This window comes from Entelurus aequoreus, linkage group LG20 (genome assembly GCF_033978785.1).
Source record: "Entelurus aequoreus isolate RoL-2023_Sb linkage group LG20, RoL_Eaeq_v1.1, whole genome shotgun sequence".
Classification (NCBI taxonomy): Eukaryota; Metazoa; Chordata; class Actinopteri; order Syngnathiformes; family Syngnathidae; genus Entelurus; species Entelurus aequoreus.
In genome coordinates this window covers 9,269,117-9,294,636 of record NC_084750.1, presented here as the reverse complement: position 1 = coordinate 9,294,636, position 25,520 = coordinate 9,269,117, and the positions used below count along the sequence as shown (strand labels likewise).

Below are 25,520 nucleotides of genomic sequence, written 5' to 3'. Positions count from 1 at the left end.
AACATGTATAAATACATGTACATAAATACATGTATGTATACATGTATGTGCATGTATTGATTAGAACATGTATATATACATTTATACGTGTATTTATGTACATGTACATAATACATGTATAGATTAGAACATGAATAAATACATGTATATATACATGTATGTACATGTATTGATTAGAACATGTATACAGTATATACATTTATACATGTATTTATGTACATGTATTTATTCATGTTCTAATCTATACATGTACATAAATACATGTATATATACATGTATGTACATGTATTGATTAGAACATGTATACAGTATATACATTTATACATGTATTTTTGTACATGTATAGATTAGAACATGAATAAATATATGTACATAAATAAATGTATATATATGTATTGATTAGAACATGTATATATACATTTACACATGTATTAATGTACATGTATAGATTAGAACATGTATAAATACATATACATAAACATGTATATATACATGTATGTACATGTATTGATTAGAACATGTATATATACACATGTACATAAATACATGTATTTATGTACATGTATATACTGTATACATGTACATAAATACATGTACATAAATACATGTATATACTGTATACATGTATTGATTAGAACATGTATATATACACATGTACATAAATACATGTATTTATGTACATGTATATACTGTATACATGTACATAAATACATGTATATACTGTATACATGTATTGATCAGAACATGTCAGGACTGCAAAGATTGTTGATATTTTTGAAAAAAATAAAATAAAAAATGTTCAAGACACTTTTTTATCAGGCTTTTTTACCGATCATGTTAAGCTCTTCCTTGGTTTTTTATTCTGTTATTTTCTATTGTATTCATTGCTATTAATACTACTTTGTTTTTATTCATTTATTCATGTACTTTATTTGTACATCTTAATATTGTACATATATTTCAAACTACATTTTATTTTCTATTGTGGCGTTTTCTCCATCCTCAGTGCCGAGTGTTATTGACAATAGTAGTGTGTGTGTGTGTGTGTGTGTGTGTGTGTGTGTGTGTGTGTGTGTGTGTGTGTGTGTGTGTGTGTGTGTGTGTGTGTGTGTTTATTATTTTGACTATAATGTATTTATTAGCCCTACTAGTCATTAAGTGCACAATATTACATCCCAGATTTAATTATTGTACTTTTTTCTCAGAATTAATTGGTTACTGATCTCGCAATGCAGTCTGCTGAAAATGATGGAAAGCGCCTCTCTCCATAGCAACTGACGCTGTGGTCAAAGTTGGAATTGCCACAAACCACATATTAAGATGTTCAACATTCTACTGCCATCTGGCAGTAGAATCAATCTGTCACGTTTCAGGTGTCAGGTCAACAGCAATGATGTCAGGTCAACAGCAATGAATTATTCCTATTATCCCTATTAGTACTACTTAGCAAATTAAAGCTGCAAGCAGCGATGGACGGGACCGACTTTGAAGGCTCATAAAATCCAAACCGGAGCAGTAATTAAAAGTCTTACATCAACTTTTAATCAGAAGGGTTCAATCTCTCTCCTGTGCTAGTTTGAAGCCAACACGACAAACGTGCTCAGAGGAGATCATGTTTGAAAAAAGGTGACTGTTTTAACACAACTTTTGTTTTGAAGGGGGAATTGCAAACTTCCTGTTGATTTTTGCTGGGGGTTGTCAGTGAATGAAATCTAGGTCTAAGTGAGACCTACATAGAGGTTTTTGTTTCATGTCTCTACGACATTCCTACTGGGAGTTACAGGCAGTTTTGTCTGTGTTTTCTTCCTAGGGGGCGCTAGAGCGCAATTTTGAGTTTTGGGGTTTGGTTTTTTGATTAGATCGCAATTTTCGCCAGTCCTGAATCCTGATGTGTGTGTCCAATTTGGTGAGTTTTGAAGCATGTTAAGGGGGTGAAATGACAGCTCAAAGAGGCGGCGGTATAATAATAAAACGCTAGAAATACAATTAAAGCTGCAAGCAGCGTTGGTCGGGTCCGCATTTTGGCAGGTGTTAGTCCTAAGTGTCCCAATACTTTTGTCCAGTGGTAGTCCTGAGTGAGACCTACATAGAGGTTTTTGTTTCGTGTCTCTACGATATTCCTACTGAGAGTTAGAGGAAGTTGTGTCTGTGTTTTTTTTCCTAGGTGCTGCGGCACAGTGGTTCTTTTCTTTGAAGGCTCGTAAAATCAAAACCGTAGCACTTATTAAAACGCATTCGTCAACTTTTAATCAGAAGGGTTCAATCTCTCTCCTGTAGTAGTTTGAAGCTAAAACGACAAACGCGCTCAGAGGAGATAATGTTGATGTTTGGTGACCACTTTTAAAAAAAAATGTGTTTTGAAGTGGGGATATCAAACTTCCTGTTGATTTTTGCTGAAGGATTTCAATCTATGAAATGTAGGTCTAAGTGAGACCTACGTAGAGGTTTTTGTTTCATGTCTCTACGACATTCCTACCGGAAGTTACAAGCAGTTTTGTCGGAGTTTTCCTCTGAGAAGCAGTTTTGTCTCTGTTTTATTCAAAAATTGCGCTAGAGCGCAATTTTGAGTTTTGGGGTTCGGTTTTTTTTTAGATCGCAAATTCCACCAGTCCCAATGTGTGTAAACATGTTTTTAGTCATTTTTTGTGTTGAAGGGGAAATTGCCAACTTCCTGTTGGTTTTTGCCCGAGGATGTGAAATTATGAATTGTAGGTCTAAGTGAGACCTACATGCAGGTTTTTGTTTCATGTCTCTACGACCTTCCTAGTGGGAGTTACAGGCAGTTTGTTTTGGGTTTTTTTCCTAGGGGGGCGCTAGAGCGCAATTTTTATTTTTGGGGTTTTTTTTTTTTTCTAAAGTGTGCTGTCCCAGTTTTCTATGTGTGTATAACATTTGGTGAGTTTTGAAGCATGTTGGGGGGGGCAAAGCTGCGGAATAATAATCAACCTTACAATTTCAATAGGTTCCTTTGTAACCTGTACAACGGACTCCCAGTGGGAGTCCTTTATACAAGGTACAGGCGGACCCTAATAAGGTCCTCTGTCCCAAAGGGACTCGGTCCCTAATAATAGACTTCTATCAATATAACTTTGCATAAAGTGTTTTACTATTAGCCAAATAAGGCAGCCAAATATGACAAGTTTGTAATATTTTCATGTGATTATTAATATGTCAAGTGTCACCTGATCATGCGTTCGTTGCTTCCGTCGTCCATTCCCAGGTGGCTCGCGAAGGTTGAGACGATGCCAAAGGAGCCCAGTGGCTGATGGGTAATGGGCGAGGCGGTGTGGCGAGTGGACAGGCCGCTGATGGAGGGCGAGTCCCTGAGGGCGGAGGAGAAGGGCAGACATGTTGGGGCGCAGGACATGTTGACCACCTCCACCATCTTCTTGTTGACGAAGGCCAGGCCGGAGTTGTTGCTGCGGCCTGGCTGTGTTCTCTGAAGGACATTTTCCTTGCCGGCGCTGAGACGGATCTGCTCCACCGAGACGCCGAGGTCGTCGTCAGGAGGAAGACGGAGGTCCTCCGTGGACCCCCGACTGTCTTTGTTGCCTTGACGACTGCCCCAGTTTGTCATTGAACTGGATGACGGAGATTTGTCCGAGTGCAAAGAGAAGTCTTCCGGTTGTTGTAGAACTTGGACATCCTGGTCCTCGTCGTCCGGGCTGCTGATCTGCGGCGCCGACATGGACTTGGTCAGCTTGCCGCCTTGACCCCGCTCGTCCTCGTAAGGCAGCGAGCTGATGGACGTCAAAGACGCTTGGATGTTGCCGTCCAGCTGCAGGCCTTCCAAGGAGCTACGGTGGACCGGCCGCCGAAGGACTTTGTGTCTGGGGATCTCCCGCTCACGAGCCGGCAGGGCCACCGAGCTGGGCTCGCTCTCGATGCCCGAGTCCGATATGAGCGAGGAGGAGCGCTTGATTATCTTGGAGAGGACAGAACCTCCTCGCTCCTTCCTGAGAGCACCAGGGGAGGAAGATAGGACTGAAAGGTGACAGACCAGAGGAACACTTCCTGCCTCACTGTCGTGGTTCAACACCAAAGACTCCTCGTCCTCGCTCCTTAGGCTGACGCTCACCTCCTGGTCAGCCATCTTCTTCTTGTCTCCACTTCTGCAAGAATGTCTGAGAGCCTGAGGACCACAGCTGTCCTCTGAGTCTGTGACTGACACTTCCTGACAAGCTGCGCTCTGCTGGGCCATGAGCGACACGTAAGTGGTCAGGTCCATGCAGTCGTCTTCAGGACACGCCTCTCTCTCCCTCTCCGGACTCCTCATGGCTGCAGGATCCCACAGAGTCTGGTCCTCGCACGTCGCCACGACGACTTCTGCTGAAAAATAGACACATTGAATGTAAAGTAGGGTCAATTAAAGGTTAACATTTTTAATTTTTTTTAAATATGTAATTACAGTAAATAGAATGTACAGCAAAGGTAGTAAATAAAAGGTTAAAAAAAAAAGGAATATCGAAGTTAAAACAAGGTGAAAAACGATAAAAAAGGAATAGAATGTAAACAAAAATTAAAAACTGGTAAAAAAGGAATACAGAAGGTAAAAACAAGGTAAAAGACGGTCAAAGATTAGTAGAAAAATGAATAAAAACTTAAAATATAAGTTAAATATAAAGGTAAAAAAAGGAATATCGAAGGTAAAAAAACACGGTCAAAGAAAAATATGTACCGTATTTTTTCGGACTATAAGTGGCAGTTTTTTTTCATAGTTTGGCCGGGGGGTGCGACTTATACTCAGGAGCGACTTATGTGTGAAATTAGGGGATGTCCGATAATGGCTTTTTGCCGATATACGATATTCCGATATTGTCCAACTCTTTAATTACCTATACCGATATCAACCGATACCGATATCAACCGATATATGCAGTCGTGGAATTAACACATTATTATGCCTAATTTGGACAACCATGTATGGTGAAGATAAGGTACTTTTTAAAAAAAATTAGTAAAATAAGATAACTAAATTAAAAACATTTTCTTGAATAAAAAAGAAAGTACAACAATATAAAAACAGTTACATAGAAACTAGTAATGAATGAAAATGAGTAAAATGAAGTGTTAAAGGTTAGTACTATTAGTGGAGCAGCAGCACGCACAATCATGTGTGCTTACGGACTGTATCCCTTGCAGACTGTATTGATATATATTGTTAATATTAATAACTGTATCCCTTGCAGACTGTATTGATATATATTGTTAATATTAATAACTGTAATCCTTGCAGACTGTATTGATATATATTGTTAATATTAATAACTGTATCCCTTGCAGACTGTATTGATATATATTGTTAATATTAATAACTGTATCCCTTGCAGACTGTATTGATATATATTGATATATAATGTAGGAAGCAGAATATTAATAACAGAAAGAAACAACCCTTTTGTGTGAATGAGTGTAAATGGGGGAGGGAGGTTTTTTGGCTTGGTGCACTAATTGTAAGTGTATCTTGTGTTTTTGATGTGGATTTAATAAAAAAAAAACAAAAAAAAAACGATACCGATAATAAAAAAACCGATACCGATAATTTCCGATATTACATTTTAACGCATATATCGGCCGATAATATCGGCAGGCCGATATTATCGGACATCTCTATAAAAAATGAATAGAATGTAAACAAAAATTAAAAACTGGTAAAAAAAAGGAATACAGAAGGTAAAAACAAGGTAAAAGACGGTCAAAGATTAGTAGAAAATGAATAAAACTTAAATATAAGTTAAATAAAAAGGTAAAAAAGGAATATCGAAGGTAAAAACACGGTCAAAGAAAATATGTACCGTATTTTTCGGACTATAAGTGGCAGTTTTTTTCATAGTTTGGCCGGGGGTGCGACTTATACTCAGGAGCGACTTATGTGTGAAATTAGGGATGTCCGATAATGGCTTTTTGCCGATATCCGATATTCCGATATTGTCCAACTCTTTAATTACCTATACCGATATCAACCGATACCGATATCAACCGATATATACAGTCGTGGAATTAACACATTATTATGCCTAATTTGGACAAGCAGGTATGGTGAAGATAAGGTACTTTTTTTTAAAAATTAGTAAAATAAGATAAATAAATTAAAAACATTTTCTTGAATAAAAAAGAAAGTACAACAATATAAAAACAGTTACATAGAAATTAGTAATGAATGAAAATGAGTAAAATGAAGTGTTAAAGGTTAGTACTATTAGTGGAGCAGCAGCACGCACAATCATGTGTGCTTACGGACTGTATCCCTTGCAGACTGTATTGATATATATTGTTAATATTAATAACTGTATCCCTTGCAGACTGTATTGATATATATTGTTAATATTAATAACTGTATCCCTTGCAGACTGTATTGATATATATTGTTAATATTAATAACTGTATCCCTTGCAGACTGTATTGATATATATTGTTAATATTAATAACTGTATCCCTTGCAGACTGTATTGATATATATTGATATATAATGTAGGAAGCAGAATATTAATAACAGAAAGAAACAACCCTTTTGTGTGAATGAGTATAAATGGGGGAGGGAGGTTTTTTGGCTTGGTGCACTAATTGTAAGTGTATCTTGTGTTTTTGATGTGGATTTAATAAAAAAAAAAAAAAAAAACCGATACCGATAATAAAAAAACCGATACCGATCATTTCCGATATTACATTTTAACGCATATATCGGCCGATAATATCGGCAGGCCGATATTATCGGACATCTCTATAAAAAATGAATAGAATGTAAACAAAAATTAAAAACTGGTAAAAAAGGAATACAGAAGGTAAAAACAAGGTAAAAGACGGTCAAAGATTAATAGAATATAAATCAAACTTAAATATAAGTTAAATAAAAAGGTAAAAAAGGAATATCGAAGGTAAAAACACGGTAAAAGACGGTCAAAGAAAATAAGTACCGTATTTTTCGGATGATAAGTGGCAGTTTTTTTCATAGTTTGGTCGGGGGTGCGACTTATACTCAGGAGCGACTTATGTGTGAAATGATTAACACATTAGCGTAAAATATCAATATTATTTAGCTCAAGTTACAAAGTCTATGAAGTGACATAAACTGGGGAATAACCTCACTTCAAAATGTGTTATTTGTGGCATTAACACATGCAAGTGTTACTACTGTAATAAGACTGTATATACTGTAATATTGTACATGGTCATTGGTTTATATTGTATATATGTTATAGACATAATATAATATATCTGTATATAAATTACTCTGTACACATATTATGTATATATTCGTATATATGTTAGATTTTTTTTTTATAGCTATATTAGTCTATTTATACCTGCATTGTCCTTTCCATCATTGTAACTGAGCTACTGTGTTGAACAATTTCCCTTGTGGATCATTAAAGTTTGTCTAAGTCTAAGTCTAAGTCATCACCAAATATATCCTGATGAATCTCACACTTTATTGTGAACACACCATCTTTTACCTTAATGGCGGATGGTTACCTGAAAGGTGTGCTGTTATACGGTCAGTGTTCAGGTCATAAAACTGTTACCAAGTTCTGAGCAGATAAATGAAGTGCTTCCAAGTAAAACGTTTAAAAAATGTTCCTGTATGACAGTCTGGTAATGGAATTGTATTTGTGTCCAAATACTGTATTTTTCAGACTATAAGTGGCAGTTTTTTTCATAGTTTGGCCGGGGGTGCGACTTATACTCAGGAGCGACTTATGTGTGAAATGATTAACACATCAGCGTAAAATATCAAATAATATTATTGATCTCATTCACGTAAGAGACTAGACGTATAAGATTTCATGGGATTTAGGAGTGACAGATTGTTTGGTAAACGTACAGCAGGGGTCACCAACGCGGTGCCCGCGGGCACCAGGTAGCCCGTAAGGACCAGATGAGTAGCCCGCTGGCCTGTTCTAAAAATAGCTCAAATAGCAGCACTTACCAGTGAGCTGCCTCTATTTTTTAAATTGTATTTATTTACTAGCAAGCTGGTCTCGCTTTGCCCGACATTTTTAATTCTAAGAGAGACAAAACTCAAATAGAATTTAAAAATCCAAGAAAATATTTTAAAGACTTGGTCTTCACTTGTTTAAATAAATTCATTATTTTTTTTACTTTGCTTCTTATAACTTTCAGAAAGACAATTTTAGAGAAAAAATACAACCTTAAAAATGATTTTAGGATTTTTAAACACATATACCTTTTTACCTTTTAAATTCCTTCCTCTTCTTTCCTGACAATTTAAATCAATGTTCAAGTACATTTATTTTTTTATTGTAAAGAATAATAAATACATTTTGATTTAATTCTTCATTTTAGCTTCTGTTTTTTCGACGAAGAATATTTGTGAAATATTTCTTCAAACTTATTATGATTAAAATTCAAAAAAATTATTCTGGCAAATCTAGAAAATCTGTAGAATCAAATTTAAATCTTATTTCAAAGTCTTTTGAATTTCTTTTAAAATTTTTGTTCTGGAAAATCTAGAAGAAATAATGATTTGTCTTTGTTAGAAATATAGCTTGGTCCAATTTGTTATATATTCTAACAAAGTGCAGATTGGATTTTAACCTATTTAAAACATGTCATCAAAATTCTAAAATTAATCTTAATCAGGAAAAATTACTAATGATGTTCCATAAATTATTTTTTTAATTTTTTCAAAATGATTCAAATTAACTCGTTTTTCTATTTTTTTTTTCGGTTGAATTTTGAATTTTAAAGAGTCGAAATTGAAGATAAACTATGTTTCAAAATGTAATTGTAATTTTTTGTGTTTTCTACTCTTTTAAACCATTCAATTAAGTGTAAATATCATTAATTATTAATAATAACATAGAGTTAAAGGTAAATTGAGCAAATTGGCTATTTCTGTCAATTTATTTAAGTGTTTTGAAACTGGTAGCCCTTCGCATTAATCACTACCCAAGAAGTAGCTCTTGGTTTCAAAAAGGTTGGTGACCCCTGACGTATAGCATGTTCTATATGTTATAGTTATTTGAATGACTCTTACCATAATATGTTACGTTAACATAGCAGTTGGTTATTTATGCCTCATATAACGTACACTTATTCAGCCTGTTGTTCACTATTCTTTACACATTTTAAATTGTCTATTCTTGCTGTTGGCTTTTATCAAATACATTTCCCCAAAAAATGCGACTTATACTCCAGTGCGACTTATATATGTTTTTTCCCTTCTTTATTATGCATTTTCGGCCCGTGCGACTTATACTCCGGAGCGACTTATACTCCGAAAAATACGGTAGAAAGTCAATAAAAGGTAAAAGAAAATAAAGAAAAGCTAAAAGTTAAACAAAAGGTTAAAAAAAAGGGAATGTAGAAGGTAAAACAAGATAAAAGATGGTCAAAGAAGGTAATACTGTCAATAAAAAAGCAAAAGGTTACTAAAAGGTCAAATAATGTAAATACAAGTTTAAAGGTTAATAAAAGGCAACAAAGGAATATAGAAAGTCAACAAAGTAAACACAGTTCACTGGACCCTGAAGTTTGCTCACATTTACCCAGAAAGAATCATGATGACCAAATATCAGACTTTTTTTCTTACAGAACATTCTGAAAAAGATTCCTGGCCTTGAGGGTGTCAAAGTGCGGCCTGGGGTTCATTTGCAGCACACTGCAAAAAGTGACATCTAAGTAAGATGAAATATGTCAAATAAGGCTGATATTTGCTTCTTTTCTGTCTGATAAGATCATTCTTCTCACTAAGCACATTTGATGTTAGAGTGTTTTACTTGTTTGAAGTGTTTTGCTCCTAAATGATGTCAGTAAGATATTACAGCTTGTTGCTGAGATTTGATGAGCTATATTGAGTAAAACATGCTTGAAACTAGAATATCAAGTGTTGTGTCATCAACACTCACAAGTAGAAAACTGCTTTTTTAAAGTCATCATTTCTTACTTCAAGCATGAAATAAAAAATCATGACTTTGACACAATTGTGTCTTATAATTAAAACAGATGACAGCCAAATGGACTTTGCTGTTTTATTTTCAATGGAACAATAGAAAGTACGTACTCATATAGTAGTACACTTGTTATTAGTGACAATATACTTATTTTAAGCTATTTTTGGGTTCATTGAGGTTAGCTAATTTTACTTTTTCTTGTTCTATTGGCAGATCATTTTGCTTAGTTCAAATAAAATACCACCCATTTTTGTATTTTTGAACACTGACTTTTTGCAGTGCACTTTCTAAAAATACTATTATAAAAAAACCAAACATGGAATAAAAGAGCCTTTAGAAAGAGTTTTTTTTAAACTGTCTTTGTTAAAAAATAATGTTATGAATGATTGACCTATTTGACTTCACATCAAATATTCCACATTCACATACTGTATTGTTTGGGAGAAAAACTATGCATATTTTGCCATCAAAAAAGTCAGGTTCTCTTTGAGAAAAAGGGCATAAAAGAAAGCAAAAAGCAAACAATGCAAAGTTATTATTGATGTGAAGCTGATCTGGAGCAGAGTTGAATGAGAATGAAATGTTTCCAAATTGAATTTGAATATCTGACAATCTGATGGCTGCAGATGTTCTGCCACCTTGTGGACAACGTGAATAAATCAGGTCAACGGACATAAATTGTGTTTGAAGTGTATACAGCACAGCATTTACCTCTATGACCCAATCCAAATAACCTTTCCCACGCATTACACAAATAAAAAAAGTGCAAGCAACACAAAAAGTCGACACACATGAGACTATATTGGATATTATAAAACATGTCCAAGCACCATACACTAATCAAAATTACGCCCATTTAAATCCATAACAATGCATGATGGGGAAAAAATGCACTCTCTCCCCACTTATCCATGCTTGGTGCATTTTAGCTGTTTGTTTCACTTTTGGTTTATGTGACGACACGCGAGTTCACTTCCTGTTAGACACCTTCCTGCACTGTGGAGATATCCATCACTTTATGTTCAATGTGAACTTTAGTTGTTTAGAGTCATGTGTTTGTACAAGTTTAGACTGGGGTGACATTTCTTAATGGCGAAATACGTTAATGTCTCTTGTTTTCATGTTAGCATTCAAGCTAGCGAGAAAGCTAACACTGGTCGGTCCACAAGTTTATCATTCACGGTTTTAATTTAATACAGTAAAACTAACCGGGGGGGGAAGTTCTACATGATATTATTATTATTCCCGTTCATGTGCCCGCAGATGCTGAAATGGATGTAAAAGTGTAAAATGTTCCAGTTCCATTTGCACATTTAAAACAACTTTAAAACCAATGTCTTAGAAAAAGATATCACTCTTGAATGCTATGATAAATGTTAATTACAAAAGTAAATGTGGGATATAAATAATAATGGAAGTATAATTGTTTGTATATAATTGGTACAAATGTTTAACCAACACGTGTACAAGGATATTTCACGTGTATATATTTGAACAGTGTTTATGTTGTGTAAAGGACATTTCCATATTTCTAGGAAGCTCATCTTGTATTTGATATTGTTTCAGCCTAAAACTTTTTGGTCTATAACATTGTCAATTTATGAATAAACTCTTAGGCAATTACAAGACTGCAAAGTGGTAGCAGATCTACGTCAAAAGGCAACTGTTGTGTTCCATTCCGTAGAACATCTTTTTGCCCAGACTGCCTTTTCAATAAAAGGAGCACAACTATGGAACTCTTTACCGGACACTTTGAAAAGTAGACCTGCACTTGTCACTTTCAAAAAACAAACTACATTATGGCTAGTTGAGCAACAATCGTGTTCCCATGTTTAGTTTTTACTAATTGTTTTTTATCTAGTCTGCACTTTGTCTGTGTTATTATTATTATTGGCTTTTATCTACTGTAATTTCCGGACTATAAGCCACTACTTTTTCCCCTGGTTCTGGTCCCTGCGGCTTATACAAGGGTGCGGCTTATATACGGCCTGTTCTTCTCCGACACCGACAAAGAGGATTTGGGTGGTTTTAGTACGCAGGAGGAAGACGATGACACAATGATTAAAGACTGACTTTTCATATACCGGTAGGCTGGTTATTTTGATAACGTACAGGCGAGCACTTTGTATTACTTTGCAGCGTTGTATTATTTGTACTCTGCACGAATGCTGTTCGCCATGTCAAAGATGTAAAAGTTTGATTGAATGATTGAAAGATTTATTGTTAATAAATGGGACGCTTTGCGTTCCCAAACAGTCATCTCTGTCCCGACAATCCCCTCCGTGGTAGCAGGAACCCCTATATACTACGCTAATTACACATCAAAACCCTGCGGCTTATACAAGGGTGCGGCTTATATATGGAGCAATCTGTATTTTCCCCTAGATTTAGCTGGTGCAGCTTATAGTCAGGTGCGGCTTATAGTCCGGAAATTACGGTAGTTTGCACTTTGTCTGTATTATTACTATTATCATTATTATCGACTCATCTTTGCCTTATTCTATTTTTTATTTTCCTATTTTAATGATGTTGGATCTGTGTTGTTGTTGTTGTTGTTGGGGACAAGTGTTGTAAATGAGCTTTGGCTACAAACACTATGATGCATACATCGGATAACTGTTTCAGATGTCTATGTTTCTGTATCTGTCCCTATTTCAAATAAACCTCTATAATAATAATAAAAGTTTATGTAAAACTGTTTGTTTATTTTGTTGACCACTGATCGAAGAAAAATAATAAAGTAAACTAAACTAATCCCTCTTGTAACCCGTGTCAAGGGTCATCCACGCTGGAAAAGTTATCGCCTTCCTTTTCATTGATGGTTTGGTTAGTTGCCTCTGAGGCCTATGTGCCTCATACATCAACCGAGACACAATGATGTGCTCTAAACCTTTTAGCGAGGAACTAGGAAGCTAATTTGAAGATCATTTAGTCACAGAAGTAGCGATGAAATATATTTTTGATTGTCTTTTTTCTAGGGGTGTAACGGTACACACACATTTGGGTTCGGTACGTACCTCGGTTTAGAGGTCACGGTTCGGTTCATTTTCGGTACAGTAAGAAAACAACAAAATATACATTTTGGGGTTATTTATTTACCAAATTTGCAAAATCTTCCCCCGGGGCACACTTTTGACACCCCTGCTATAGATAATAAAACATTAAATCTGATAAATCTATGGATAAAAAGCAGAGCCTGGTGACGCATGCGCGTTTATCATAACTCTCTCTCTCTCTCTCTCTGTCTCTGCCCCTCCCTCACCAATGCTGCTGTTTGTTTTGTTTTTAAAGGCCTACTGAATTTTTTTTTTTTTATTTAAACAGGGATAGCAGATCCATTCTATGTGTCATACTTGATCATTTCGCGATATTGCCATATTTTTGCTGAAAGGATTTAGTAGAGAAAATCGACGATAAAGTTCGCAACTTTTGCTCGCTGATAAAAAAAAAAGCCTTGCCTGTAGCGGAAGTAGCGTGACGTCACAGGAGCTAGTATTCCTCACAATTCCCCGTTGTTTACAATGGAGCGAGAGAGATTCGGACAGAGAAAGTGACGATTACCCCATTAATTTGAGCGAGGATGAAAGATTTGTAGATGAGGAACGTTACAGTGAATGACTTGAGAGGCAGTGATGGACGTATCTTTTTTCGCTCTGACCGTAACTTAGGTACAAGCTGGCTCATTGGATTCCACACTCTCCTTTTTCTATTGTGGATTACGGATTTGTATTTTAAACCACCTGGGATACTATATCCTCTTGAAAATGAGAGTCGAGCACGCGAAATGGACATTTAAAGTGACTTTTATCTCCAAGACAATACATCGGTGACACACTTAGCTACTGAGCTAACGTGCTAGCATCGTTCTCAAATGAAGATAGAAACAAAACAAATAAACCCCTGACTGGAAGGATAGACAGAAGATCAACAATACTATTAAACCATGTACATGTAACTACACGGTTAAAAATTCTCAGCCTGGTAAGGCTTAACAATGCTGTTGCTAACGACGCTAAGGCTAATTTAGCAACTTAGCAACCGGACCTCACAGAACTATGATAAAAACATTAGCGCTCCACCTACGCCAGCCAGCCCTCATCTTCCCATCAACAGCCGTGCTCACCTGCGTTCCAGCGATCAACGGCGCGACGAAGGACTTCATCCGTGGGTTTGGCGGCAAGCATCGGCTAGGCGTAGTAAGTAGTCCTTGTTGTGTTGCTGTAAGTATTGTACTTAGCCGCTAATACACCGATCGATCCCACCTACAACGTTCTTCTTTGCAGCCTCCATTGTTCATTAAACAAATTGCAAAAGATTCACCAACACAGATGTCCAGAATACTGTGGAATTTTGTCGAAGAAAACAAGAGGTTTTTATATCGGGTCAGATGGGGTCCAACCACTTCCGTAGATTTTGTGACGTCACGCGCATAAATCATATCCAAAGGAGTTTTTCAACCGGAAGTGTGGCGGGAAGTTTAAAATGTCACTTTATAAGTTAACCCGGCCGTATTGGCATGTGTTGCAATGTTAAGATGTCATCATTGATATATAAACTATCAGACTGCGTGGTTGGTAGTAGTGGCTTTCAGTAGGTCTTTAACCCCTTCTTAACCCTGAACGTACATTGAAAATACACGCAACCCTAACTCAAAATGCCGGACATTTGAGGCATTTAAGAAAGTCCGCCCTGACAGCTCCGCAAAAGAGGACATGTCCGGTGAAAAGAGGACGTATGGTCAGTCTATCCTAGCCCGTTAGCTGCTAGTGTAACAAACAGTTCAGGGTGTCCCAAGTTACCAGAGAGAGTGAGGTTAGGAGGAGGAGTTGTGTCCCTCCAGAGTTGCCGTTGGGTTGTGACGTAGGGTGTGTGTGTGGTTGTGGAAGGAAGTGTGTCAAGTTGACATTAAAGAAGCTGTGGCTACCGATCCTGCTCTAATGTCTCCCGTTTATTATTTGATTAGATGAGTACACTGTATATATCAGACCTGGGCATTCTGCGGCCCTTTGTACGTCCCTGTCCGGCCCGCGTGAGGCCAATCATAAATTACAAAATACATTTTAAAAAGTATCTATTTCGAGTGGGCAATACAACGGTGCTGCTTTTGTTTTGAAAAGCGTTATTTGTATGACTTCCGTGTGGACGTATGCTCGTGGCGCGCAGCGGCAATCACAAATTACAAAATAAATTTAAAAAAACATCTGTGTCGTGCGTGCAATACAACTGTGCTGCTTTTATTCTGAAAAGTGTTATTTATGGGCGTCCTGTGAGTGAAGGCGCATAGCGACAAGTGATGCCCGGTAGTCCCCGAGACGCTAAAAAAAGAAAAGTTGATGACGAATGGCGTGTTTTCAACAAGACATGGACTGCCAAGTAAAGGTAAAGCTGTGTGCTTAATTTGTGGTACACATGTTGCTGTGTTTAAAGAATATAGTGTAACCACCTGCTGAAGTAGATGTTGTCTTCTTGAGCTGCGGAAATGAGGAGTGAGGATAGACGTGCGTGTGGAAGGAACGAGATAAGTTGAGCTGTGTTAGTATAGCTTGCTCAATAAAAGTTTAAAAAGAGCGTCAGACTTGGTGTGCACTTCTTTTGGACGCTACAATTGGTGGCAGACGTAAAACTTTGCGCATATTGCGCTGTTTGTGTGCTCAGCCTGCTACGTCATCGGGAGGTACGTGCACGTGAGGAGCTCGCCGCAAAGAGAGAGAGAGAGAGAGAGAGAGAGAAAGAGAGAGAGAGAGAGAGAGAGAGAGAGAGAGAGAGAGAGAGAGAGAGAGAGAGAGAGAGAGAGAGAGAGAGAGAGAGAGAGAGAGAGAGAGAGAGAGAGAGAGAGAGAGAGAGAGAGAGGCAGTGTCTACAGGTGCAGCGCACGTTGCTTGCCATGGGGGAATTCCGCCCTCAATGAAGACTCCCAGGTTTGATAACTGGGAGGCATTTCATCCCACTTCTGACACCAATTGTAGCGTCCAGAAGAAGTGCACACCAAGTCTGACGCTCTTTTTAAACTTTTATTGAGCAAGCTATACTAACACAGCTCAACTTATCTCGTTCCTTCCACACGCACGTCTATCCTCACTCCTCATTTCCGCAACAGCAACGCTTCCTCCTTCTTCGCCAATCACCTTACAGGCGTGCTACGTTCACAACAAAGAGGATGCAGGATAAAGTGACAGAAATTGAAATTTTTGTATTGTAATATACTTTAGGAAGTGTTGTGTAAGAAAGTGTTGAAAATAAAACCATCAAAAGCCATCTGCTTTTGTATAAAGATAAGTTAGGTTAAATGAAAATATTATTATTATTATTATCTATCTTACGGTATATCAAAAATAATATTGAGCAAAAATAAATTGAAATATTGTCGATGTGGCCCTCCAGCAGTGCTCGGGTTGCTCATGCGGCCCCCGCTAAAAATTAATTGCCCACCCCTGGTATAGGCGAACCCAGGACACTCGGCTACACTAGCATGCCGTGTGTTGTGCCTCGGTGTGCATTGTTTACAAACGTGCCTTACGCTACTTAATATGTCCGTGTGGAAACTCGTTCGGTACACCTCCGAACCCAACCGGAACGGTTCAATACAAATACACGTACCGTTACACCCCTACTTTTTTCCAAAAAAGGGTAATTTGATTGCCAACCAATCAAAGTTGATCCTTAATCACAAATGCCTCAAAGGACTGAAGGGTCAGAGCTTTTCTTCCTGTCACACACCTGCTTGAGTAGAGTCCACGTATCGGTCCTCAAAGATGATGGGCAGGCTGCCGCAGTCGCCATCGATGTCCAAACACTCCACAGGCAGAGGAGGCAACTTGGCCAGGTAGTCGGAGCCTCGCACTTCTGCTGCTACTTCACCTTGTCTGCTGATGCTGAGGACAAAGCAACAACCATTCAATGTTTGCATCCACCTTGTCTGCTGATGCTGAGGACAAAGCAACAAGCATTCAATGTTTGCATCCACCTTGTCTGCTGATGCTGAGGACAAATCAACAAGCATTCAGTGTTTGCATCTTTTCAAAAGTGTCCTGCCTTTACTCACAGCTCCTCTTGGAAGGTTAGAGACGTTTCTTTGGGATGTGCGGTGAAGAAATACGCCTCAGAAAATCTCCTCACCTTCCACAAATAAAACATTGCATTTAAATTGGACTTTTTTCGTCAGTAAACAACAGAAGGTGTCACCAGCTGTCACAATATATTACCTTTGTTCAACCACGAGTGTTAATTGAAATTCCACTGACAGACGCAGACTTAAAGGCCTACTGAAAGCCACTACTAGCGACCACGCAGTCTGATAGTTTATATATCAATGATGACATCTTAACATTGCAACACATGCCAATACGGCCGGGTTAACTTATAAAGTGACATTTTAAACTTCCCAGGAAACTTGCGCTTGAAAACGTGGCGGTATGATGACGTATGCGCGTGACGTCACGAGGGCAAGGGAAGTGTTTGGACCCAATTCAAATAGCTCTGTTTTCTTCCACAAAATTCCACAGTATTCTGGACATCTGTGTTGGTGAATCTTTTGCAATTTGTTTAATGGACAATGGAGACTGCAAATAAGAAAGTTGTAGGTGGGATCGGTGGAGCGGCGGACTACAGCAACACCAACACCAGGAGGTTGTGTTGTGTTTTGAGCAGGATAGCAGACGCACTACAGTGAGTAAGCCCGCCGCCGCATCTAAGTTAGCGTCTGTTTTTTTAGCTTCGCCAAGCTGAATATTATTAATCGTGTATTTACATGTTCATGGTTTAATAGTATTTTTGATCTTCTGTCTATCCATCCAGTCAGGGTTTTTTTAAATTTAGTTTCTATCTGCCTTTGAGACTGATGCTATCACGTTGGCTACGTAGCTAGGTTAGCTTCTATTTTTTTTTAGCTTCGCAAAGCTGAACATTATTAATCGTGTATTTACATGTTCATGGTTTAATAGTATTATTGATCTTCTGTCTATCCATCCAGTCAGGGTTTTTTTTAATTTAGTTTCTATCTGCCTTTGAGACTGATGCTATCACGTTGGCTACGTAGCTAGGTTAGCTTCTATTTTTTTTAGCTTCGCAAAGCTGGATATTATTAATCGTGTATTTACATGTTCATGGTTTAATAGTATTATTGATCTTCTGTCTATCCATCCAGTCAGGGTTTTTTTTTATTTAGTTTCTATCTGCATTTGAGACTGATGCTATCACGTTGGCTACGTAGCTAGGTTAGCTTCTATTTTTTTTAGCTTGACAAAGCGGAATATTATTACTCGTGTATTTACATGTTCATGGTTTAATAGTATTATTGATCTTCTGTCTATCCATCCAGTCAGGGTTTTTTTTAATTTAGTTTCTATCTGCATTTGAGACTGCTATGCTATCACGTTGGCTACGTAGCTAGGTTAGCTTCTATTTTTTTAGCTTCACAAAGCTGAATATTATTAATCGTGTATTTACATGTTCAGTCACTGTGAATGTCCATTCGCGCGTTCTCGACTCTCATTTTCAAGAGGATATAGTATCCGAGGTGGTTTAAAATACAAATCTGTGATCCACAATAGAAAAAGGAGAGAGTGTGGAATCCAATGAGCCAGCTTGTACCTAAGTTACGGTCAGAGCGAAAAAAGATACGTCCATCACTGCCTCTCTAGTCCTTCACTCTCACGTTCCTCATCCACGAATCTTTCATCCTCGCTCAAATTAATGGGGTAATCGTCGCTTTCTCGGTCCGAATCTCTCTCGCTCCATTGTAAACAACGGGGAATTGTGAGGAATACTAGCTCCTGTGACGTCACGCTACTTCCGCTACAGGCAAGGCTTTTTTTTTATCAGCGAGCAAAAGTTGTGAACTTTATCGTCGATTTTCTCTACTAAATCCTTTCAGCAAAAATATGGCAATATCGCGAAATGATCAAGTATGACACATAGAATGGATCTGCTATTCCCGTTTAAATAAAAAAATCTCATTTCAGTAGGCCTTTAAATAGCACAGCAAACATGTTGCTATTAAACCTCACCATACAGTGGGGGGGGGGGGGGGGGGGGGGGGGGGTTATTTTTTATTTATTCAAACTTATTCCTCGCCCCTTTCCAATCTATCATCAGTGGTGTAAGATGGATGTACAGTTTGGCCTATTCATCTTTTAATGATGGGACTTTCTTTCTTATGTTGCATCCAACATCATTGTTAAAAGGGAACTGTGCTTTTATTTAAAATTGTTATCATTTACAGTCCTTATGTAAAACAAGAACACATATGATTTCCTTTCGGTATGCATTCTAACTCGTAAATAAACAATAGCAAAAGTCAGCAACTGGGAGTACACTATTGCACACATAAAGCCCTCTAAAAACATCCAAAAAACGTTTACATGACCTGAATATTAACCAAGTATTAGCGATATAATAAGAGCTAACAAAGAGGAACTACGCATGCACCTCCTGGTACCCTAGCACCTCCAAAACCCTCAAATCTAAACTCCAAACATCTCAGAACAAGCTAGTCAGGTTACTTCTAGACCTCCACCCCAGATCCCACCTCACTCCTACCCACTTCTCCAAAGTGGGCTGGCTCAATGTGGAGGACAGAGTTAAACAACTTGCACTGAGCCTAGTCTATAAAATCCGCTACACCTCCCTGATACCGAAGTACGTGTCAAACTACTTCCTTAACGTAAATGACCGCCATAACCACAACACCAGGGGGAGCTCCACTAACCACGTTAAACCCAGATTCCGAACTAACAAAGGTCTTAACTCATTCTCTTTCTATGCCACATCAATGTGGAATGCGCTCCCAACAGGTATAAAAGAAAGGGAATCTCTATCCTCCTTCAAAACCGCAATAAAAGTTCACCTCCAGGCAGTTACAACCCTAAACTAACACCCTCCCCGGATTGCTAATAATCAAATGTAAACAATCAAATGCAGATACTTTTTCTTATGCCTTCTGATCTCTCTCTCTCGCTCTCTCTCTCTCTCTATGTCCACTACTTGATGTCCATATCCTACCCCCCCCCCCTCTACACCCCTGATTGTAAATAATGTAAATAATTCAATGTGATTATCTTGTGTGATGACTGTATTATGATGATAGTATATATGATAGTATATATCTGTATCATGAATCAATTTAAGTGGACCCCGACTTAAATAAGTTGAAAAACTTATTGGGGTGTTACCATTTAGTGGTCAATTGTACGGAATATGTACTTCACTGTGCAACCTACTAATAAAAGTCTCAATCAATCAATCAATACTTTTAGCGGCGCTGTGATCACAGAGCGCTAACTAGCTTATGCTGCTATATTGACATATTGAACTGCTGCATCGCCTCTGAGTTGGTAAAAGTTTATTATTTATTATAAATCATGCCCTTCACCTGGTCAGTAGAAGATTGCGGCCATAAACCAAAAAGTTGGTCAACTTTGACTTCCAACTTACACCCGGAAATGACGAGAAATACCCTTTTTTTTGTTTGTTTTTGCCTCTAAACAGGAAAATATGAACATCCTATCACCCAGTGAGAGCAGACATTGTACAGTAAGTGATTGTTTTACTATGTTCATAGTTTGTAAATCTTGTTTAACACTTAATACTGCTACATGATGCTTAGTGTTTCACTAAAGCTGCATCTGTTTAGAACTTGTAGATCATCCTCCTTATACTCAGGCTCAAAAATATATTTTGTCTCAAAGTAGTCTTTGTTGTCTCTCATCAAGTCTGCCAGTTTTGTTGTTGTTAAAGGAAAAGGTGAAGGTTAAATTATCGCGCCACCGTATGATTAAAATGATGTAAATATATATAAGCATTTCATGTTATTATGAATATTACTACATGTTTTTAGAAAGCTTTATAGCGACGCCCATTACCTCGCAGTTGACCTACATTGTCAACTGACTTTTGCTAGTGTTTATTTACAATTTAGGATGCATATAAAAAGAAAAATGTGTGTTGTTGTCTTACATAAGAATTGTGAATGATAGGCAACATTTTTTTGTAAAGTGCAGTTTAGCTTTACTTAGATCCAAAACATGCATCTATTTTAATTTAAGTTGGAGTCAACTGGAATAAAAATGACTCCACATAAAAAAGTGTGAATAAAATATTGCAATAGTTTAACTAGTGATAGTTGGTTTATTTAAAGCTTAGATGTTTTTCATGTGTCTTGTTCTTATAAGTTGACGGTAAAGTAGCAATAGAATGGAAAAACAAGTTGACTTTATATGCTAAATTGTTTCATTGTATCCATTAAACATATCCAATTGTATTTACAATCCACAAAGTATGTGAAAATAGCGTCTAAACCAGGGGTCACCAACGCGGTGCCCGGGGGCACCAGGTAGCCCGTAAGGACCAGATGAGTAGCCCGCTGGCCTGTTCTAAAAATAGCTCAAATAGCAGCACTTACCAGTGAGCTGCCTCTATTTTTTAAATTGTATTTATTTACTAGCAAGCTGGTCTCGCTTTGCCCGACATTTTTAATTCTAAGAGAGACAAAACTCAAATAGAATTTGAAAATCCAAGAAAATATTTTAAAGACTTGGTCTTCACTTGTTTAAATAAATTCATTAATTTTTTTACTTTGCTTCTTATAACTTTCAGAAAGACAATTTTAGAGAAAAAATACCTTAAACCTTAAAAATGATTTTAGGATTTTTAAACACAAATACCTTTTTACCTTTTAAATTCCTTCCTCTTCTTTCCTGACAATTTAAATCAATGTTCAAGTAAATTTATTTTTTTTATTGTAAAGAATAATAAATACATTTTAATTTAATTCTTCATTTTAGCTTCTGTTTTTTCGACGAAGAATATTTGTGAAATATTTCTTCAAATTTATTATGATTAAAATTCAAAAAAATTATTCTGGCAAATCTAGAAAATCCGTAGAATCAAATGTAAATCTTATTTCAAAGTCTTTTGAATTTCTTTTAAAATTTTTGTTCTGGAAAATCGAGAAGAAATAATGATTTGTCTTTGTTAGAAATATAGCTTGGTCCAATTTGTTATATATTCTAACAAAGTGCAGATTGGATTTTAACCTATTCAAAACATGTCATCAAAATTCTAAAATTAATCTTAATTAGGAAAAATTACTAAATCATTTTTTTAATTTTTTCAAAAAGATTCGAATTAGCTAGTTTTTCTATTCTTTTTTTCGGTTGAATTTTGATTTTTAAAGAGTCGAAATTGGAGATAAACTATGTTTCAAAGTTTAATTGTAATTTTTTTCATGTTTTCTCCTCTTTTAAACCATTCAATTAAGTGTAAATATCATTAATTATTCATAATAACATAGAGTTAAAGGTAAATTGAGCAAATTGGCTATTTCTGGCAATTTATTGAAGTGTGTATCAAACTGGTAGCCCTTCGCATTAATCACTACCCAAGAAGTAGCTCTTGCTTTCAAAAAGGTTGGTGACCCCTGGTCTAAACATTGCAAAATGCCACAAGAACTGTCGGCCATTTTGCACTCCAGTCATCAATCAAGACCATTGAGAGTCTTTCTAACCACGCCTTGAAAGTCCTCGACAAGAAGAGTATACAATATCATCATTGCCACATTTGAACCAAATACAATATTTGAAGTTTTACCAATTTTTCTTTTGTTACACAGTCAAACTGCTTTTTAAATGCTTGCATAACTCTGCTCCCCAACAAGACTGCAAAGTGGTAGCAGATCTACGTCAAAAGGCAACTGTTGTGTTCCATTGCGTAGAACATCTTTTTGCCCAGACTGCCTTTTCAATACAAGGAGCACAACTATGGAACTCTTTACCGGACACTTTGAAAAGTAGACCTGCACTTGTCACTTTCAAAAAACAAACAAACTAGTTGAGCAACAATCGTGTTCCCATGTTTAGTTTTTACTAATTGTTTTTTATCTAGTCTGCACTTTGTCTGTGTTATTATGATTATTGGCTTTTATCTAGTTTGCACTTTGTCTGTGTTATTACTATTATCATTATTATCAACTCATCTTTGCCTTATTCTAATTTTTATTTTCCTATTTTAATGATGTTGGATCTGTGTTGTTGTTGTTGTTGGGCACAAGTGTTGTAAATGAGCTTTGGCTACAAACACTATGATGCATACATCGGATAACTGTTTCAGATGTCTATGTTTCTGTATCTGTCCCTATTTCAAATAAACCTCTATAATAATAATAATAAAATATTCTCCTCCAAACACCTTCGGTAATATCCATAGATTCTACCTCACTTCTGCCCTCTGACCATATTATTAGATCAGTCATACTGGAAATACTCAAACATTGGAAAGAGATGTGCTGGTTATCATTCACAATCCTTACGTAAGACGAGAACACATACTTGGCTTTTTTATGCAGTCGAAATCGTAAATACATAAATAATAGGTCAGGCCAACAGATCGAGGGTCTTCCATTACGCCCATAAAACCCTCTGAAAAAATATCCAAAAAGCCACCAACATGACAGGACCTGAAATATGAATGATGTTGTTATTATAAGCGCTAACGCAGACGGCCTATTTTATTTTAGTGGCGCATTAATGGCAGTGAGCTAATGCTAGCTGAGCCGGCGACTGTTTTTGCTTGGTCTTAAACTTGCTCAAAGTGAATTCTAGATGATAATTCATGCATCTCTCACCTGCTAGTAGACAAATGTGGCCATGGACCGAGAGACTGGTCCACTTTGACATGATTACAGTAAGTGTAAGTGTAACTGGACCCCGACTTCAACAAGTTGAAAAACTTATTCGGGTGTTACCATTTAGTGGTCAATTGTACGGAATATAGGGATGATGATCGAACCCGATTTTCCCGGTTATTCGATAAGAAAAGAACCGAGTCCTCGGACTCGAATCCCTTTTTGAGAACCGGTACCCGTTATCGAGACCACTATAGTAAAGAAAAAGGGTTGGTTCTTTATCCGAATCCTTGGGAATGAATCCCGTCCCGACAAGAAATGCCCCGTGTGACATCACAAGAAATGACGTCACGTAGCTCAGTCATTTGTCACGGTGGAGTGCAGCGTTAGTTCTCCCGGGACGCTCAACTGACGGCTCCGGACGAAAGCGTGCAGGTAGGAGATGATTTATTTCTCATAAATCATACACATCACAAGAGACAGGAACCAAACAAAAGGAAAGCGTGCCGTTCGCACGAGAGTGATCTCTAAACCGAGGTACGCACCGAACCAACATTTTTGTGTACCGTTACACCCCTAGAGTACATTGATAAATACTTCAATAAAGTACAACCCAAATCAGCTTTGCTCCTGCTGCCTTTTTAAAACAGCGTCCATGCATGCTAGCGTATGTTTTAAGGTAGCGTATGTTTTAAACTGGCGTATGTTTTAAACTGGCGTATGTTTTAAACTGGCGTATGTTTTAAACTGGCGTATGTTTTAAACTGGCGTATGTTTTAAACTGGCGTATGTTTTAAACTGGCGTATGTTTTAAACTGGCGTATGTTTTAAGCTGGCGTATGTTTTAAACTGGCGTATGTTTTAAACTGGCGTATGTTTTAAACTGGCGTATGTTTTAAACTGGCGTATGTTTTAAGCTGGCGTATGTTTTAAACTGGCGTATGTTTTAAGCTAGCGTATGTTTTAAGATGGCGTATGTTTTAAACTGGCGTATGTTTTAAGCTAGCGTATGTTTTAAGCTGGTGTATGTTTTAAGCTGGCGTATGTTTTAAGCTAGCGTATGTTTTAAGCTAGCGTATGTTTTAAGATGGCGTATGTTTTAAGCTGGCGTATGTTTTAAGCTGGCGTATGTTTTAAGCTGGCGTATGTTTTAAACTGGCGTATGTTTTAAGCTAGCGTATGTTTTAAGCTAGCGTATGTTTTAAGATGGTGTATGTTTTAAGCTGGCGTATGTTTTAAGCTGGCGTATGTTTTAAACTGGCGTATGTTTTAAGCTAGCGTATGTTTTAAGCTAGCGTATGTTTTAAGATGGCGTATGTTTTAAACTGGCGTATGTTTTAAGCTAGCGTATGTTTTAAGCTGGTGTATGTTTTAAGCTGGCGTATGTTTTAAGCTAGCGTATGTTTTAAGCTAGCGTATGTTTTAAGATGGCGTATGTTTTAAGTTGGCGTATGTTTTAAGCTGGCGTATGTTTTAAGCTGGCGTATGTTTTAAACTGGCGTATGTTTTAAGCTAGCGTATGTTTTAAGCTAGCGTATGTTTTAAGATGGTGTATGTTTTAAGCTGGCGTATGTTTTAAGCTGGCGTATGTTTTAAACTGGCGTATGTTTTAAGCTAGCGTATGTTTTAAGCTAGCGTATGTTTTAAGATGGTGTATGTTTTAAACTGGCGTATGTTTTAAGCTAGCGTATGTTTTAAGATGGTGTATGTTTTAAGCTGGCGTATGTTTTAAGCTGGCGTATGTTTTAAGCTGGCGTATGTTTTAAACTGGCGTATGTTTTAAGCTGGCGTATGTTTTAAACTGGCGTAGGTTTTAAGCTACCGTATGTTTTAAACTGGCGTATGTTTTAAACTGGCGTATGTTTTAAGCTGGCGTATATTTTAAACTAGCGTATGTTTTAACCTGGCGTATGTTTTAAGCTGGCGTATGTTTTAAGCTAGCGTATGTTTTAAACTGGCGTATGTTTTAAACTGGCGTATGTTTTAAG

General features: G+C 37.2%; 1 protein-coding gene across 7 annotated transcripts in view; it reads right to left on the bottom strand.

The window, feature by feature from the left end:
- Positions 1–3,044: 3,044 nt before the first annotated feature.
- The window catches only part of LOC133635907 (protein FAM135B-like), a 144,109-nt gene continuing 121,633 nt past the window's right edge, over positions 3,045–25,520 (bottom strand). For 6 of the 7 annotated variants that reach the window (XM_062029356.1, XM_062029360.1, XM_062029358.1 and 3 more), the window contains 3 exons: positions 16,957–17,030; positions 16,632–16,786; positions 3,045–4,329 (listed from right to left, as the gene is read on the bottom strand). In XM_062029356.1, the coding sequence (XP_061885340.1) occupies positions 3,179–4,329; positions 16,632–16,786; positions 16,957–17,030 (1,380 nt within the window). In that variant the 3' untranslated portion in view covers positions 3,045–3,178. The remainder of the gene's footprint in view (positions 4,330–16,631; positions 16,787–16,956; positions 17,031–25,520) is intronic. The other variant, XM_062029361.1, reaches the window with a different exon arrangement.